This window comes from Lithobates pipiens, unplaced genomic scaffold (genome assembly GCF_037356315.1).
Source record: "Lithobates pipiens isolate NorthernLeopardFrog02 unplaced genomic scaffold, aLitPip1_a1.2 Scaffold_25, whole genome shotgun sequence".
Lineage (NCBI taxonomy): Eukaryota > Metazoa > Chordata > Amphibia > Anura > Ranidae > Lithobates > Lithobates pipiens.
This window is the reverse complement of record NW_027507787.1, coordinates 185,815,293-185,833,452: the sequence shown is the minus strand read 5'-3', so window position 1 is coordinate 185,833,452 and position 18,160 is coordinate 185,815,293. Positions and strand designations below refer to the sequence as shown.

The following is an 18,160-nucleotide window of genomic DNA, read 5'->3' as shown; positions in this document are numbered from 1 at the left end:
CCTTCTCACGCTTCCTGAAAGAGCGCACGTTGTGTACAGAACAGCTTCCTTTCCTTCAGCCAGCAGCAGACCTCTGGTAAGTCTGGGGGGTTTCCTCCCCACCAGACGCCCCCCATCTGTGCCGTTTTCTCCCCCTCTTCACGAGGAAGAAATGCCAGGAGAAAAAAAAAAATAAACGGCACACCGCCCTGCTCGGCGGCTTCCAGGCTCCCTCCTCGCCATTTTTCCCCCTCATTATACAATCCCATAGGGTCAGAAGCCCGCGCTCGTGTAGGAAAGCTCTTTTTTTTAAAAAGAGATGGGGGGGGGGGGGGGGGTTCGTAGGTGACGGAGGGGGGCGAGGCTTAGCACAGCGTTGGCGTCCTCCAATGTCCAGCGTGGGAAAAAAAAATTTTTTTGTTTTTTTTAAAGCACCATGGTTACTGCTGCAAGCTGCGGAGGGACGCAAGAGGGGCATAACAGAGGTTTGATGAAACAGGCATTCCTTTTTTACAAGTTTACTATTGCATCAGGCTGAGCATTAATAGCAGCGGCAGTGGCAGACTGTTGCTCAAGCATTGGATGCGATTTCTTCTGCTTTGTGCATCTGGCTATATTCAGAAGGGGGGGGGGTTGAAACACCTCAAAAAATGAGCTAAAAGGGTCTCTCACAAGCTCTGGAAAGCCTACTTTACGAATTACATCCTCCCCTGAGAGGGGCTGGCCGATCAGAGTGAGATCGGGGGCCATGAAATGTTTGCAACTGTTTTCAACACTGCAGCCCCTGTTCATTTTACTCTTTTTCCTCAGCCATGGTAGGTTTATAAAAAAAAAAAAAAAAGTTTAGTGACTTTAATCGCATCCCAGTGTGGTCAAGATGCGACAGGTTCTCTTCCATTTTCCTAGGACCCTCAGACTGAGGAGCTAGGGGCAGAAGACCTATTCCCTCAAGGAACAGTGGGGAGGCTGATGATTCCTCTTCTGAGGTGTCAAATGGTCAAATGCGGGAGAGTCAGCTTTAACAATCTATAAGATTGATGGTACAAATTCTTGCTGATCCGCTCCACATTTAGTGAACCCAAACACTCAGTTAAGGATATATAAAGTCTCCTCAAGCTGTGCATATTTTTTCCTGTCCATTCTTTGTTGAAAAAGTTTTTTGTATCTGGAGGATCACTCAGATGAGCATTATTTTCCTTTCTAAAAAGTTATCACACTTTATCCTATGGTAGAGAAAATTCACTAAGTAGTATACCAGCAATTAACGCTACTATATCCTTTTTGAGTAAGTTTGACTTGTCCGGCAGACAATACTCAAATACTTAGGGATCCAATGGATAAAAGGTTGGAATTCCTATAAAAAAAAACTTTTTTTTTTCTCTCTGGCAGGTTGAGTGTCTCAGCCTGCGCCGACAGTAATTGGTTATTCCTTGAGAAACCAGTTTAAACAGGTGTTCCAATTTACCCTGCTAAGCAGGTCCAGGAGGCATCTTTATGTTTGCAATAGTTGCTATGACAGATTCTATCCTTTGGGCTTGCACCTTTCGCTAAACGTTATGCAAGAAGCTCCTGGCTAGTTTTCCTTTTTGTGGTAAAATGGCTATCTGGGGATATTTTGGATAAAATATCCAAAGACTTTCTAGTGAAAGAATGATACCCTTTTTGCCTATTAAGTGAAGGAGTAAATGTATTTTTATTTCAAAGCTCCTTCTTCTGTACCAGGGGCATCAGCCTCCAGGCAGTCACCACAGCTTCTGCCGTCAGGTTCAAAGGGTAATCCTCAGGGTTAACCCCAGGGACAAAAGAGGTATTGAGGGATGAAGCCTACAACATACTGTAACCTCCTTATGAGGAGGGTGCCCCTGCTTGCCCAATAAGAAATTCTTCTGAAGTTCTTAGGGATCTGGCAGAAGGAGTGTCAAGATGAATGGGGGACTTCTTCAATAGCTCCATCATACAAACTGGAGTTCCAAGAGTTTCACTCTCCTTGTTTTTCTCAGATCAAATGTTCTTAAGGATCCAGAGAAAAATAAATCTTTCTCCCAAGCATTGGACCATCTTTTGGCAAAAAGTGTTCATGGTGGCCCCCATGTAAAAGAAGAGGTTGGGGTTTGGTTAAATCTAAATGGACATTCTGGATCTCAAAAGATCTAAAATTAAATTCCTGAATATAATCTCTCTTTTTTTGCATGAAGTCAATCCAATCTGTTATCTCCATCCTACAAGAAGGAGAACTTCTGGCTTCAATCAATGTCAAAGATGCATATCTCCATATGTCTATTCCCTCGTTCCCTAGTAATATCTACTTTCAATCTTCATTTTCAGTGTGTAGCTCTGCTTTCCTGTCTAGCTGCTGCACCTTGAGTACAAAGGTTCTTTTCTAGCCATATTGAGGGCCCAAGGTATAACAATTATGGTTTACCTATTCGATGTGTTCTTCATAGACCAGTCGGTAGCCCGCTTAGACCAAAGTATGGTCACCACATTTGACTACCTGGAATATCTAGGTCGAATTCTCAGCCTAGGAGAAATCTTCTTTAAAACCATGAAGAAAATACTTGGGTCTGATCATAGGTTCACCCAGAAAAGCGTGTTTGTCCTCCAGGCAAAGATTAGAGCCATAAAGGGACTGATATGGGTAGTCTTAGCAAGATGATTTTCTCCTATTCCACTTTGCATGAGGTTGTTGGGAAAGATGGTGGCTTCATTCAAGGCCGTTTCCCATGCTCAGTCTCATTTTAGACTGCTGCAAAACAGTATCCTATCGGCTTGAAACAAAGGGTTCAAGCTCTACATTCCCAATGTGTCTGACTCATCCTACGGCCACATCACCCTGATGGCATCCAATCTCGTCTGATCTTGGAGGCTAAGCAGGGTCGGGCTTGGTTAGTACCCGGATGAAAGACCACCTGGTAATACCAGGTACTGCGGGCTGGGTTGCCGGAGCCTCAGTTTATGGTTAACATCCAAAAATCTGCAAAAGGAAAAATCCTTCAGTTTCCTGGGAAATAGTAAAATGGTCTTGACCATTACCATTTTAGAAATTCAGGCAGAACACTTGGTCCTGAGGGCCTGAATGTTCAGTTTAAGGTATTGTGCTGCTAGGATTCAATCAGTCTATGCCACACCAATGGCCTATATTAATCACCGAGGGGGCACAAGACTTTCTGCGGCCCAAAGAAAGGTGAATCTTCTCCTATCTTGGGCAGAAAACAATGTGCTATTCCGTCAGTCTTCATTCTACGAATAGAAAATTGACAGGCGGACTACTTGAGTCACCAGCAGTTGTTCCCGGGAGAATGGTTTCTTCACCCCGATATTTTTCTGTCAATATGTCAAGGATGGGGGATCCCAGACATAGATCTGTTTGTGTCTAGGTTCAATAAAAAAAATCAACAACTTTGTGTCAAGAACAAAGGATCCGCTAGCTACCTTGCTATTCCTGGGAATCAGTTCTCACTGATTTGTGCATTCCCTCCTATTCTGCCTGCGTCCACGACTACTTCACAGGGAAAGGAAGTCGTTGATTCTTGTGACCCCCAGCGTGGTCCAGGAAATCTTGCTATACAGAGATGGTAGAGATGGCAGTAGGGGACCCATGGACCATACCTTCAGGGTCAGACCTTCTCTCGCAAGGTCTGGAGTTCCATCTTGCTGTACAAACGCTAAATTTAACATTTTGGCTATTGAGACCCACACTCTGAAGAAGAGTGGGCTATCTGGTTCGGTATTCCTGGTGTGAAACCGGAATCTGCACCCCAGGAAATAAGTCAAGGTAGAGTCCTTGTTTTTTTCTGCAGATGGGGTGAGAAAGCTGGCCTGGAGTGCTTTCTAGAGACAGGTCTCGGCCTTATCGGTATTATTTCAATGACCACTTGCTTCTCACTCTTTGGTCCATAACTTTATTCAGGGGGTAACACAGCTTAATCTCTGGTTAGGTAACCCCTGAACCCTTGGGACTTGAATTTAGATTTGTCTTCATTACAAAATAGCTTTTTTATGGGCCGATAAGACATATTCCCTTGGTCCTTTTTTGACAAGGAAACTATTTTTTCTAGTAACCATATTTGCTACAAGAAGGGTATCTGTATTGGCTGCTCTTTCTTGTAGAGCCATATTTGTATTGTTCACAAGGATAAGGTAGTATTGTGTCGTCATCCTATCTTTTTACCAAAGGTAGTATCAGGTTTTTTTTTTTTTTATCTAGGCCAGGATTTTGTTCTACCTTTTAATTTTTCCAGAGCCCTGTTCTTTGCAAGAAAAATCTCTACATTTTCTTGATGTGATGAGAGCAGTCAGTGTCTCCTTAAAGGCAATTTGCTCAGATTCGGAAAATGTATGTTTTTGTTCATGTTGCCTGAAGGTCCTAAAAGAGGACAGGCAGCATTGAAATCTACTATTCTAAAATATCTTCGACAAGTATTGTTCAAGCTTAGGGTTTAAAGATGGAGATTCCTCCTTTTCATATTAAAGTTAGTACTTCCTGGGCAGTGAATCACCAAGCTTCCATGGCTCAGATCTGCAAGGCCACAACTTGGTCTTCTGTCCATACATTTACCAGATTCTATCAAGTAGATGTAAAAGGTCGTGAAACTATTGCCTTTGGGTGCAGTGTACTGCAGGTGCAGTATAAGTCCTCTAGTCTCTTAGTGCCCTACTTTTGTTGTGTCTCCCTCCCTTCAGTTGCCATTGCTATGGGACATCCCACATAGTAACTACTATGGTTCTGTGTCCCGTGATGTACGATAAGAAAATAGGATTTTTAAAACATCTTGCCTGTAAAATCCTTTTCTTTGAAGTACATCACGGGAAACAGAGGTTCCCCCCCCCCCCCCTTCTTTTGGTATACACGTGTATTGCTTTGCTACAAAACTGAGGCACTTCCAGAAGTGGGAGAGGTTATATAGGGAGTGGACTTTTTGTCTTGGGGCGTGCCAGTGTCCAACATCTGAAGATGGCCTATAACCCACATAGTAATTACTATGGCTCTGTGTCCCGTGATGTACTTCAAAGAAAAGGATTTTACAGGTAAGCTCTTTCAAAAATCCTATTTTTATGGAGACATTAGGGGCAAGATCCATTTATCCTGTCCTTTAGTTGAATTAAACTGGTTTATTTATGGAGATGTCTCAAAAATTGCTGACCAGTAGGGGGGCAATTATTTCCATGTAATGTTCCCATACTGTAAATGGAGAAGGAATTTGGTTAATGTGAGACATCACCGAGCTCCTGAAACGAATTCGCACTCCTATTCCTAAATATGCCACCCCCTTTGTACAGCTATATACCGTTAAATACTCATCTGTGTCAGACTAGCTTCATCTTTTTTTTTTTTTTTGAGTAAACCTGTCTATTTAAAGTTAAAGAAAGGAAGGGATTCTGGCGCTCTAATTTTTGTAATGTCTTATTAGGATGGTGCATTATAAGCTTAAATGGCTCATTAAAGTCAGTCAGCATTTATTTGCAGGTGAGAAGGCAGCCATCCTCAGAGGGTGTCCATAACCTCCGTATACAAGCAAAAAAAACAGGGCTGGGGTTGGAGGTGCCTACTCCAGTAGTTCTATCACATAAATATATGTTGTTTTTTTTTAAAACTTACTGGTTTGCAGGTTCATAAAGTGGTGATGTCCATCAAAGGTTAAAAAATCCTGGAGTGTGTTGAATGAATGAATGAATGAAATACTTATATAGCGCACAATGCGAACTGAATCGTCTCTAGGCCTCTAGGTGTTGGTGATGGGGTGCAGGCTCCGCTGCAGTCCTTGTGATGCAAGGATGTTAGTCCTGGTTGTTTTAGCAGCTAGTCCATGTTGTACATGGTGTGGGAAGCTCTGCTGTGTGGTCACATGTCCTCCCTCCACTCTTCTTCCCAATCTAAGGGAGTACAGTGGGAGGGGCTAAGATTCCCACCTGACATATGCACTTTAGCAGAGGGAGGACACGTGACCCACATAGTGGTGCTGGCAAAGAGGGTATTAGGTTTTGGAATTAAGAAAAAACTCTCACACTGTACAGAGAGGATAGAAGTAATATATGTTACTTTACAGCCACAAGGGAGTAGATGCAGGAGGAGGAGGGGCAGAGAGGAGAGGCGATCTTGCTCTGAGCACAGACTACAGAAATGACAGTCAGGGAGGGGGCAGGGGGGGGGAGGGTTGCAGAGACTCTGAACACAGCAGGATGAGGGAGGCATGTAATCTGACCACGCTATCATGGATCAGCAGCCAAGATTAGCATGGTCAGCACATGTGAACGGGCAGGATCAACCAAGTATTGTAGAACATGTATTGGGACAAATGACACTGCAAAAATGCTTTATATCGTGCTTTAAAGAAAAAAGGAAAATTATTTTTTTTTAATTTTTTTTTTTTTTTATGGTTGCAACCACTTTAATGTAATCCTTTTCTCTTCAGTATACAAGTCTCCAGAATATGAATCTCTTGGTTTTGAACTGACGGTTGAAAGATTGGTGTCCATCGGTTATCCTCAAGAACTTCTAAGTTTTGTCTATGACCCAACGTTCCCCACCAGGTGTGAAATTATACTTGATGTGTGTATTGTATGTGCTGCTAATGTATTAGACCCTTTCACACAGACGCTTTTCAGGAGTTTTAGTGCTAAAAATAGCACCTGAAAGCGCCTCTCATGCTTCCCCAGTGTGAAAGCCTGAGTGCTTTCACACTGAGGCTGTGCGCTTGCAGGATTGGAAAAAAAAGTCCTGCAAGCAGCATCTTTGGGCGGTTTGGGAGCAGTGTATACACCGCTCCCAAAACGCCCTGCCCATTGAAATGAATGGGCAGCGCTGTCGAAGCACCTGAAAATCGTTTTGGCAGGGCTGCAACATGGGTGCTTTAAAACCTTTGACAGGTATCCTATTCCCAATTTCGGTAGTCCGGGCTGCAGACTGTGACATCACTGCGGGGCTCAATCCTCCTCCCTCCTCCTCTCCCTGTCGTTGGGCCAGTAGGAGAGAAGAGCGGGGCCTTTCGCATGCGCAGTAGGGTTCCTGGCGTGAAGCCGTAAGGCTACACTTCCTGGTACCCTTACCCACAATGGCGGTGGCAGCACCCAACAGCTGATGGAAACATCAGCTGCGGTGCCGACATCGATGGACTCCAGGACAGTTAAGTGTCCTATTGTTAAAAGCCAGCAGCTGCAGTATGTGTAGCTGCTGGCTTTTATTTTTTTATTTTTTTTGGGGGGGCGGAACACTGCTTTAAATAATACATCTGCAGGTCAGCTTGTTCTGTTGAAAAAAAGACTTTCTGGCTGGATCACCTGGGAAAAAGGAAATGACGCCTAAAAAGAAAATGAATGCAGCCATTACAACTAAGAACTGGTAAATGCAATGTAATGTTTGAGTTTAATACTGCTACAATTTTTTTATGCTTTCATATTTTTTTTTTTTTTTTTACTCCTGTCTAAATACAGTTTGTTCAAATACCTTTCCTATAATCCATGTACAGCAGTGCTGAAGCCCCGTACACACATTCCGAATGTCGGGTGACAATCGGCGGTAAAAATAAAAAAAATGGCCGACATTAGGCCCATGTGTATGTTTGTCCGACAGAAGCCAGATGAAAACCAGCATCTGACCGACTCCCGTTCAGAACTCTCAGCCAATGGCAGAGAGCACTGAACGGAGCGTTCTGGCGGTGGTGGGCCTCCCACTGTCAGAACACAACAGCTCAACAGGGGAGATCACTGAACTAACTTTGCATGGTTAGTACAGCGACATGTTTTTTTTTTTTTTTGTTCAACCCGTGGGGTTGAACAAAAACAAATAGTATGTACACGGCTTAAAGTGGTGTTCCACACACACAAAAAAATTGCTTAAAATTCCTAAAAAAAATAAATAAAAAAAAAAATAGTATTTTTTTTTTTTAAACTCTCCTCTAAATGCCTATTGCTGGGGGGGTCCCTCCATAGTCTGCCTCCTTCAGTGCTTGGGCTCCTGAGGTCACTTTCCCTCGGTGCAGGAAGGGCTCAGCTCCACCCCCTCCCTCCTGTCAGTCATTTGGGACACGTAACAGGTCCCAGATGACTGCGCGGCCAATCACGGTGTGCGGCGCTGGTCACGCATGCGCAGTGGGTGCCCGGCTGTGAAGCCACAGCCGGATGCCCACAGTTGCAATGCCGGCGCCGCCGAGAGGAGGGGGGGGGATGAGCGGGGCTTCGCCCCCGCCTCGCTGGACCCTGGGACAGGTAAGTGTCCGATTATTAAAAGTCAGCAGCTGCAGTCTTTTGTAGCTGCTTTTATTTATTTTTTTAAGGGAAACTCCTCTGGAAAGAGGGGCAGCACACAAGTTCATTAGGACTCTATTGCTTTGTATAAGTTCAGCAGCTTTTAATAAACAGTCACCCATGGGTGATGGGTTGTATCTAGGGATGCACCGAAATTTCGGCCGCCAAAACATATCGGCCGATAATTGAGCCGAAAATGGGGCGGGGGCGGTGCTCCTGGTGCCGCCCATCATGGGAGGTGTATAGCGCAGGAGAGCCGCCTCCGCCATCTGGTTCAATACAGCGCTGGGAACATCACAGCTTTCATTTCAATAGCTGTGTGTTCCCCCGTCGCGCGCCGTCGCATATAGCCCCTCCCCCTTGCTCGGGGAACATTGATAGACAGATCACCTGTCCAGATTGGACGGGTGATCTGTCCATCACAGTTCCCCGGACAAGGGGGAGGGGCTATATGCGACGGCGCGCGACGGGGGAACACACAGCTATTGAAATGAAAGCTGTGATTTTCCCAGCGCTGTATTGAACCAGACGGTGGAGGCGGCTCTCCTCTCTCTTTGCTGCAACACTGGCTGCATGGGGGCATCACTGACTACACAGGGGACAACACACTGGCTGCATGGGGGCATCACTGACTACACAGGGGACAACACACTGGCTGCACAGGGGACAACACACTGGCTGCACAGGGGACAACACACTGGCTGCACAGGGGACAACACACTGGCTGCACAGGGGACAACACACTGGCTGCACAGGGGACAACACACTGGCTGCACAGGGGACAACACACTGGCTGCACAGGGGACAACACACTGGCTGCACGGGGGCATCACTGGCTGCACAGGGGACAACACACTGGCTGCACAGGGGACAACACACTGGCTGCACAGGGGACAACACACTGGCTGCACAGGGGACAACACACTGATCTCTTTTATCATGTGGCCAGTCTGACCACCTCCTGTACCATGTGGCCAGTCTCTGACCACCTCCTGTACCATGTGGCCAGTCTCTGACCACCTCCTGTATAAAAATATTTTTAAAAACAGTCATTTCCGGTATCGGTGCTGTTTCGGTATCGGTTTTGGTTTTTGGCCTAGTGTATTTTTCATTTTCGGTATCGGTTTCGGCACCAAAAAACCCATTCGGTGCATCCCTAGTTGTATCCTTATCTTCATTTAGGGAAAACCGTTTTGAACTGTGCAGATGATTGCAACTATAAGAGTAAATGAGGACATAGATGTGGGGCATATAATTAGGATTATGACTTTTACCAGAGCTTCTACTTTTAGATCTTTCTCAGCATATCTGTGTTTTTAATGAGTTGTTTAGTTCAACTTTTACATTTGTTTACTATTAATAACTGCATCTTAAGTGTGTGTTTCATAATCTGTTTTCTTCCCCCAGAGGTTTGGTGTTTGATACAATTTATGGAAATCTCTTGAAAGTTGATTCCTATGGCAATATTCTTGTTTGTGCGCATGGTTTTAACTTCATGAGAGGGTAAGTCCTAGCTATATATATATATATTTATTGTATTTTTTTTCTGTGATGAGGCAAATACATTTTAGCTACATTTTGTTGTTTTGCTCCAAAAATAGAGTATGTACCCTTTTTTTAACAGGCAAAGATGTGAACTTATGCATTACATATAACACCGCTCAGTGTTAAAAGGCAACTTTGTTGTCCTTACAATGAGTTCACTCTGAGATGCTATGATAATTTTTGCTTGAAAGTAATCGTTAATGCGATTCACATTAAAATTTTTGCTGTTCCATATTTTCCCCAATCGTCTTTCAGGACAGCCACCTTAGAGAGACACCGGCTCCTCCCCTCTGAGGAAACACCGCCTTCATTTTCATGATTTAAGCCGCCTCCTCCCTTCGTTCCTCAGTTATGGTGTTTCCTCCGGCGGGGAGACATCGCCAAGGAACCTGAAAGCTGAATTCGGTTGGTGAAACTGAAGCTATCCGAGCGGAGCCCCGGCCCCGTTCGGCTATCCGACCATTTATCGGTCGGTCCGGGACAGTCCTATCGGCGGGGAGCTGAAGTGTTCGTACTGTCCATATACCCTAAACTTCGCTTGGGGAAGCAGGAAGTTTATGGTGTCGTCCGTTCGTTCACCCGTGGGTGTTTCAACGGAGCAAACAGTCCGGTCGGCTGGGGAAGCTGAACACCCGACTGACCTTTACACGCACTCCAATCTTCGCTTGGGGAAAGCAAGAAGTTTTGGGGAGGTTCATCCCTGCGTTTCGCCCAGTGGGGCGCTAAACGAAGGCGTCCAGGGCCCCCCTGTGTATACAGCCGGCTGGGAGCTGGAAGCCGGACCGGTAGGCGGGCGACGTCAGTTCCGGTGGGGGCGGACCCCTTCGTTCGATCCGCGTCTTCCGGTTCCGGACGCGGCACGTGAAGGGGAACCTAGTGTTCGGCTGGTGCAGCCTCTTTCTACAGTTGCACAGGTAGCTGTTGGAGGCACGTTCGTACCACGCTTCCTCAACGGGAGAATGTCCGAAGCAGAGGCTTCAAGAACTCCTGGAGATAACAGCACCAGCCACTCAAAGGTAATAGCCCTGGAGAGGGGTTCCCTTACCTTATAACCAGTAGCTCCACTGGTGTGTTTTCCCCCTAGGTGGTCGGGGGGAAGGGCAGTGCGTCGGGGATCCAGGCGGAGTTTTGATCCTGGGCACTCCCGGTGGTCCTCTTAAGTAGTGCTGGTGTTTCTTTTCTTTTTAAAGTTTATGCTGCTCTCTCTCTTTTGCTTCGGTATCTCAGAAAGACTTAAGCAGGTCCCCCCTTGGTTCTTGGAGGAAGTGTCCTTCATGTAGAGCCTCTTTGGGGAATTCCTGGTTCAAGGCACTTTGTTAGGAGTGTATTAAAGGCCTGGATAGCTCAGTCCGTAGCTCTGTTTGGGTGCCATTAGAAAGCAGGCAGCAGAACAGGGTGCAGATCTGGCAGCTTCTGTGAAGTTTTCAATGCCCTCAGCTCCAGAGCACTCTTTTCACCAGCACAGCAGAGTGTTCCACCTAACCCAATGGTTGTTCCTCCCACAGGTTAGGGAGAATCCAGAGGGTTCCAGAGGGAAGTTGAGGAAGAAGTTGACAGGGCCGTCTCAGACTCCCAGAGGGAGACTGAGGGTGAGGACTTGGATGGGGAACCCAAAAGAACCTCACGGTATAAACTTCCCCTGGATGAGATGGAAAGGCTCTTGAGGGCTTTCCAAGTCACTTAGGAGGCACTGTCACCCCACGATCAGATGTACTAGGGCCTAGGGGGAGCGGGTGTTCCCGGGTCATGACGTCTTGATCGATGCCATCAAGGATGGCAGGATCCAGATAGAAAGCTTTTCTTTTCTGGTGCATTAAAGCAAGGTTTCCTTGGGCGGAAGAGGAGGTTCTCATCTGGAATAAAATCCCCCAGATTAGATGCGGCCTTTTCTCAGATGTCCAGGCATACTGACCTGTCCCTGGGGACATGGGGGTACTTTCAGACCCTATGGTTTGAAGATTTACCATAAGGAAATCTCTAAGCCTGCTATAGCAGCCACAGTGGTGGCTCGTAGTACAAAGTATTGGCTTATCCAGATGAAGCAATGACGGCAGAGGAGTCTTTCTATCCTCCTTTTCCCGTGCTGCTTTAGGCGTTGGCTTACTCTGCGGATGCTTCGGCTCAATCCATTCGATTGTATGCAAGGTCCTCGGCTCTGACCAACTCAGCCTGGAGAGCCTTAAGGCTGTAGACATGGCAGAGGGACAGGGCGTCCAGATCAAAGCTCGGTGGAATTCCTCTTTAGGGGAGACCTGCTGTTTGGGCCAGGTCTTGAAGCAGTGCTATCGCACGGCTTATAAGAAAGAGGCCTTTCCCCTTAAGATAAAATAGGGGGAGCAGTTAAAAAGGGTCCTTCCTCCCCAAGTGGGAGACGATCACCTCCAATCAGTTTGTGTTGGGGATCATCAAAAGAGGTTACCGAGTTTTCAGAGCTTCCCCCTTTTGAGACTCCTTGTCACTGAGCTGACAAGATGTGCCTTTCTTTCCTCTGCAGGAGTTAGAGGAATAGGAAGTGGTAACAAAGGTCCCAGCAGGTTAAACAGGCAAGGCTTCTATCCTCTCTTTTATGGTTCACAAGCCTTCGGAAAAGTTCAGGCTCATCCTGAACCTGAATAATCTGGGTGTCTTGGTCACCTACAGAAGCTTTTGGTTGGTTTTAGTCACGGGGTGAGGGCACCTCTTCCACCAAAACTGTTTCAGGGCATCGATAGTAAGGATGCATACCTGCATATTTCCATCGCAGAGAACCACCAGCGTTTCCTCATGCTGGCAGTAATAACCTCTGTAGGGGTGCTACACCTTCAGTTTAAAGCACTCCCCTTTGGGCTATCCCCTTCTCCCTCGTATCTTCACCAAAGCGATAGTAGAGGTTCTGTCCTTCCTGCGTCTCAGGGTAGTCTCTATGATCGTGTATCTCGACGATCTTCTCCTGTTTGTCCCTTCTCTGGCGCAGTTGAACGGGGATCCATAGCTTACAAGGGACCTATTAGTGAGCTTGGGTTGGCCTCTGAACCTAGGGAAACTCATCTTAAACTTCTTCCCAAGGGGTCACCTTCCTGGGTGAAGGGGGTCAGGTTGAGCTTTCTGACATCCACGCTCCTAGCTGTTCAGTGGACGGGGTTGCGTTACCGTCCTCTGCAAACTATCCATCTTGAAGGTTTGGGGCCACAGTAGAGGGTCTTAGGACTCTTTGGTTTCGGTTCTAACTCAGGTAAAGAAGCCAGGAGCGGTGGCGTGTGACAATGCGCGCCGTCTCCCAAAGGCGCAGTCTGCGGTTGGATTGCGTATGTCTGAGTTCTAGTCCACCCTGTGCCAAATCACGAGGGTGTCCGTTGCTAGCTTTAGCACGGTGGCTCACGACTGATCACCGAATGGCAAAGGTCACAGCTGACAGTCCTGTGCTGGCAAGGTAGCAGTGAATAGCCGACTTAGACCATTGAGATAATACTACACAGCCCGTATTTTAAAGTCCCTTTGGTGGAATAGGGGAGCATGTTTGTCACAAGGCCTAGAGTGGATTTGGCCAATATCCGAGGAAGGAGTCAAAGAGACCCTCAAAATTGGAGGGAGAACGCGGGGAGAGAGCAACCAGGTTCTCAAACAGGACGTTTTCGAAGTGATCACCCGGTGGAGGGGGATTCCTTCGATAGACTTCTTTTGCCCCAAGGGAAAACGCGAAAGAAGCCATCTCCTGTTCTATGAGCAGGGGAGATGGGATGTCGGAAGCAGACGCACTAAGCACAGACTTAGGGTTTCTCTAGGTGCTATGCTTTCCCCCTTCCCGTCCTGATTCCCGTCCTGATTCCTGCAGAGTTAAGGAAGTTTCAGGTGGAGATTACCATCTCTGTCTAATCGCACCTCATTGGCCCAGGAGGCCGTGGTTCTCCATTCTGAAGGGCCTGTCGGTGGAACTCCCCGGGGTTTTTTCCCGGTGTCCAATCTGCTGTCCCCAGGTGGAACCTTGCAGCTTGGCTACTGAGGAATTACCGAACGGCAAAGGGGTCTCAGACTGTTAGTAGCCACTCTTTTGAATTGCAGGTAAATGGAAGCTCAGACCATTTTCCTGAAGGTATAGAAGCGGTTCAATAACTGGTGCTCAGAAAATTCCTTCAATGAGCACAGCTCGGGGGCCGTTCTAGAGGTCCTGCAGTCAGGGGCAGATAAAAGGTTAGCCCCGAAACATTGGAGAGTCAGGTATCCGTTTCAAGCGTATTTCTGGATAGACATCTAATGTCAGTCCTTGGTATAGTAAGGTTCTTCAGAACCTTAAGTAGGCGAAGACCAAGCCTTTGGTCGCCCCCTTCCTAGTCGGGATCTGGCTTTGGTTTTACAGGTTCTCACAGGGGAACCTTTTGAGCCGTTAGAACCTTGCTCGTTAAAATTGATCACTCTCAAAACTGTATTTTTGGTGGCAATCACTACAGCAAGGAGAGTAAGTGAACTCGAAGCCCTTTCTATTAGGGCACCTTTTTTTTTTACCTAAGGTAGCCTCTAGTTTCCATAAGAATACAGGAGATTGTGCTACCTACTTTCTGTTCGAATCCAGTAAGAGAACAGGAACACATGTTTCACAGATTAGATGTTAAAAGATGTGTTCTTCATTATTTGGATTGCACAAGGTCAGTTCAAGAAATCTGATTCACTTTTTGTGTTGTTTTCTGGGGCTAGGAAGGGTTCCAAAGCCTCTAAACGTACGATAGCTAGATGGTTAAGGTTAGCCATTGGACAGGCTTACGTGACAGGGGGGTTAGATCCTCCAGTTGGGGTTAGAGCACACTCAGCCGGGGCGGTAGCATCTTCTCAGGCAGAGTGGGCTAGGGCATCTCCTGCACAGATCTGTAGTACTGCAACGTGGTCCAGTGTTTCTACGTTTGTGAAACATTATAGACTGGATCTTCTGTCAGCCAAAGACCAGGCCTTTGGCCGTATAGTACTGCAGGCAGTGGTCCCACCCTAAGGTAATATACTCGCTTATCCTCTCTAAGGTGGCTGTCCTGAAAGACGATTGGGGAAAAATGGAATTACGTACCGGTAATGTCCTTTTCCAGGAGTCTTTCAGGACAGCACCGGTTCCCACCCAAATTGTTTGCAGATCATCGGGAACTCATTACATGAGGCCGTCAGGTAAGACTTAAAAAGTTTATTTGTTTGACGTGTTCTTGTGTCTCCCCAGTTGGCCGGAGGTACTCTGGAAGAACTGAGGAACGAAGGGAGGAGGAGGCTTAAATCATGAAAATGAAGGCGGTGTTTCCTCAGAGGGGAGGAGCCGGTGTCTCTCTAAGGTGGCTGTCCTGAAAGACTCCTGGAAAAGGACATTACCGGTACGTAATTCCATTTTTTGTGGCTGTCTTTTTATAGTAACAATCAAAATATTGCTTACAGTATACAATAATCATTCTTGTGACAAAAATTGCACTGCAAAATGAGTCTCTTATAAAGTGCTCGGTGCTCCAAAAGGTTAAAAGGAGCTGAAGTGCTTCATGTAAACATGCTGTGCCTTGTGTCACACCCCCCCCCCCTCTTATCCTTACTCACCAGAAAAATGGACCCTTAGCTTTGCAGTCTGGGGGTCAAACACTCTTGTTTCTGTTGGGAATATGGGCTTCTGGATCTCCTTTTGTAAGATATCCAAATAAGATCTTTGGGGTAGCTATGATATCCACCAGGCTTGATAAAGCAAAATAATGCTCATAGTAAAGTACTGTAAAAAGTACTGTCCTTGATAAAGCCAAGGAGGGACGAAATGTGTTGGCGTATTTCCGGTTCCATAACCAACTACAACACTTCCGCCTTCCTTGGAAAGCACGCAGATCTGCAGCGAACCCAGAAGAGCCTCACAATTGTTTGCTCATTTTATTTGGAATCTTGTAAGTGCTTTTGTTCACGCAAATGTTTTTACAGGACAGTATTTTTGAGTAGGGATATGAGAGGGGAGTGTGGCACAAGGCACAGCATGTTTACATGAAGCACTTCAGCACCTTTTAACCTTTTGGAGCACCAAACACTTTATAAGAGACTATTTTTGAAATGCATTTTTTGTCACAAGAATGATTTATGTATTGATGTATACTGTAAGCGCTGTATTGTTTTGATTGTCATTTGGCATGTCATTTTTTGGGGGGGGCGGGAGAGTGTGTACCTTATTTTTAGTGGGACTTCCTGTCCCACTTTCTCCTTCACCTTTTTGCGGCTTGCTTTGCGACACAACACAGGTCCCAGAAGATTGGCTGGCCAATAGAGCACAGCGCCACTCACGTATGCGCAGTGTGCTTGCCCAGTCATGAAACTGCAAGCTGTCACGGCCGGATGCCCACAGTTGCTATGACAGCGCCGAGGAGAGGAGCGAGGCTCTTGACGGCTGCATCGCTGGACCGTGGAACAGGTGAGCTATGCTTTTTGTAGCTGCTGACCTTTAATAAATGGAAAAAAAAAAGGGGGTGGGACTCCACTTTAAGCATAGTACACACGGGCCGGATGTCGAGCGGCATTGGCTGGTTTCGATAGAAACCGGCTGGCATTCGGCCTCTGTATAATAGTCGGTTTCGGCCAGCTTCTATCGAAGGGGTGTGACCAAAAAAGGTTTGCTGCTCAGCTCCCGATAAGTGCTCTCGGCTCCTTTCGGAACACAATAGAACAGCAGGGGGGATAGCTGTAATAACACCAGGCAGTTAGTACAGCTGCTCCCCCTGAGCTCTACTGGGTTGAACGGAAAAAACTACTTTAACAGACTCCATAAACTGATTTGCAAGGCCAGTGATGTTGTACAATTGGATTGGAAGTGTCTTTTTAAAGTGTTTGTTAACCCAAAAATAAAAATATGTAGTTTCTGGTCCCTTAAAGCAGATTACACAGCGCAGCGCTTGTGCTGTATAATCTGCCCCCCCCCTCTCAACTGTAAAAACAAAAAACAAAACAAAAAAAAACAAACACCCTGAACTTCCTGTATCCCCTCTCTAAAAAGACCACGATAATCCAGGGTAGCTCCGCCCTGATCACCGCGGTCTAAGTGCATCCCTCCGTCATACGCTGTCCCCTCTGCTCTCCTCTCTCACCCCCCTCCTTCCTCCCTGTCATCTGCCTCTGTGTCTGTCTCTGGCCCTGCACACCCCCCCCCCGCCACTATTGCTTGTAAAATAAAATCATTACAGTTTCACTGCCAGCCTCTTTATTAGAAGCTGGCATAGCACACTATGTCATTCGTTTAAAAAAAAAATCAGTTTAAATACCTAATTTGAGCTGTCTTCAGGCCGGTCACATGACTCGCCGATTTATAGCTCCGAGACAGGGCTTCTGTGGAGGAGACGAGTGCTCATGTGATCTCTCCGGCTGACATCAGAGGGGGATCACGGCCCCTTTCTCAGAAGCCATCCATCAGAACTGAAAAGCGGCCATGAGTCATGTCACCGGCCTGAAGACCGTTCAAATTAGATATTTACACTACTCGTTTTGTAAAACTAAAGTCATAGTGTGCTATGCCAGCCTTTAATAGAGGGGCTGGCATAGTTTTTATATATATATATATATATATATATATATATATATATATATATATATATATAGGTTAACAAACCCTTTAACAACCGTGTTGGAGAGGATAATGTTCAAACTTGAACAACTCCTCCCACCCACTCCACAATACACTGGTCAGTCTGAGGAGTACCTTCAGTGATAGATTGTTACCACCACACTACACCACAGAGTGACACAGGAATCGTTTTTGCTTTTGGCCATCTAATGATATAACTCTTCTCTCTAAATGCTGAATGTGAGGATTTAAAGTGATGATAAAGTCTATTTTTTTTTCTATTAAAATAACAAACATGTTATGTACATGCCCTGTGCAGTGGTTTTGCACAGAGCAGCCCAGGTCCTCCTCTTCCTAGGTCCCTGGTTGGAGCTCCTGGCCCCTCCCTCCTGTTGAGTGCTCCTCACAGCAAGCAGCTTGCTATGGGGGGCACCCGAGCCGAGCTGAAACTGTGTATCCATTCAGACACTGAGCTGTGGTTTGGCCACATCCCCTCCCTCTCCTGATTGGCTGAGTTTGAGAGCAGTAGGAGCCATTGGCACTGCTGTTGTGTCTCGGCCAATCAAGAGAGAGAGTCCCAGATGGCTGAGGCACTGTTCGTGGACATTTCTTGATAGAGTGCTCAGGTAAGTATTGGGGTTGCTGAGGGGGTCTGCTGCACCCAAAAGGCTTTTTATCTTAATGCATGAAATGCATTAAAATAAAATAACCTTCTGCCTTTAAAATTTCTTTAATCTGATTTATGATCCAGAATTTGATGTCGTTTTTATATTCTGTTGGTATTAGTTTAGCTGTGTGTAATGATTTTTGTATAATTCAGATTCAGAATACTTTAGTAATCCCAAAGGGAAATTATTGTAATGTTAA

At 46.2% G+C, this 18,160-nt stretch overlaps 1 protein-coding gene across 2 annotated transcripts in view; it reads left to right on the top strand.

Moving 5' to 3' along the window:
• The window catches only part of NT5C2 (5'-nucleotidase, cytosolic II), a 180,989-nt gene that overhangs the window by 101,716 nt on the left and 61,113 nt on the right, over nucleotides 1–18,160 (top strand). For both annotated transcript variants that reach the window (XM_077455292.1, XM_077455291.1), the window contains exons 4-5: nucleotides 6,393–6,510; nucleotides 9,631–9,726. In XM_077455292.1, the coding sequence (XP_077311418.1) occupies nucleotides 6,393–6,510; nucleotides 9,631–9,726 (214 nt within the window). The remainder of the gene's footprint in view (nucleotides 1–6,392; nucleotides 6,511–9,630; nucleotides 9,727–18,160) is intronic.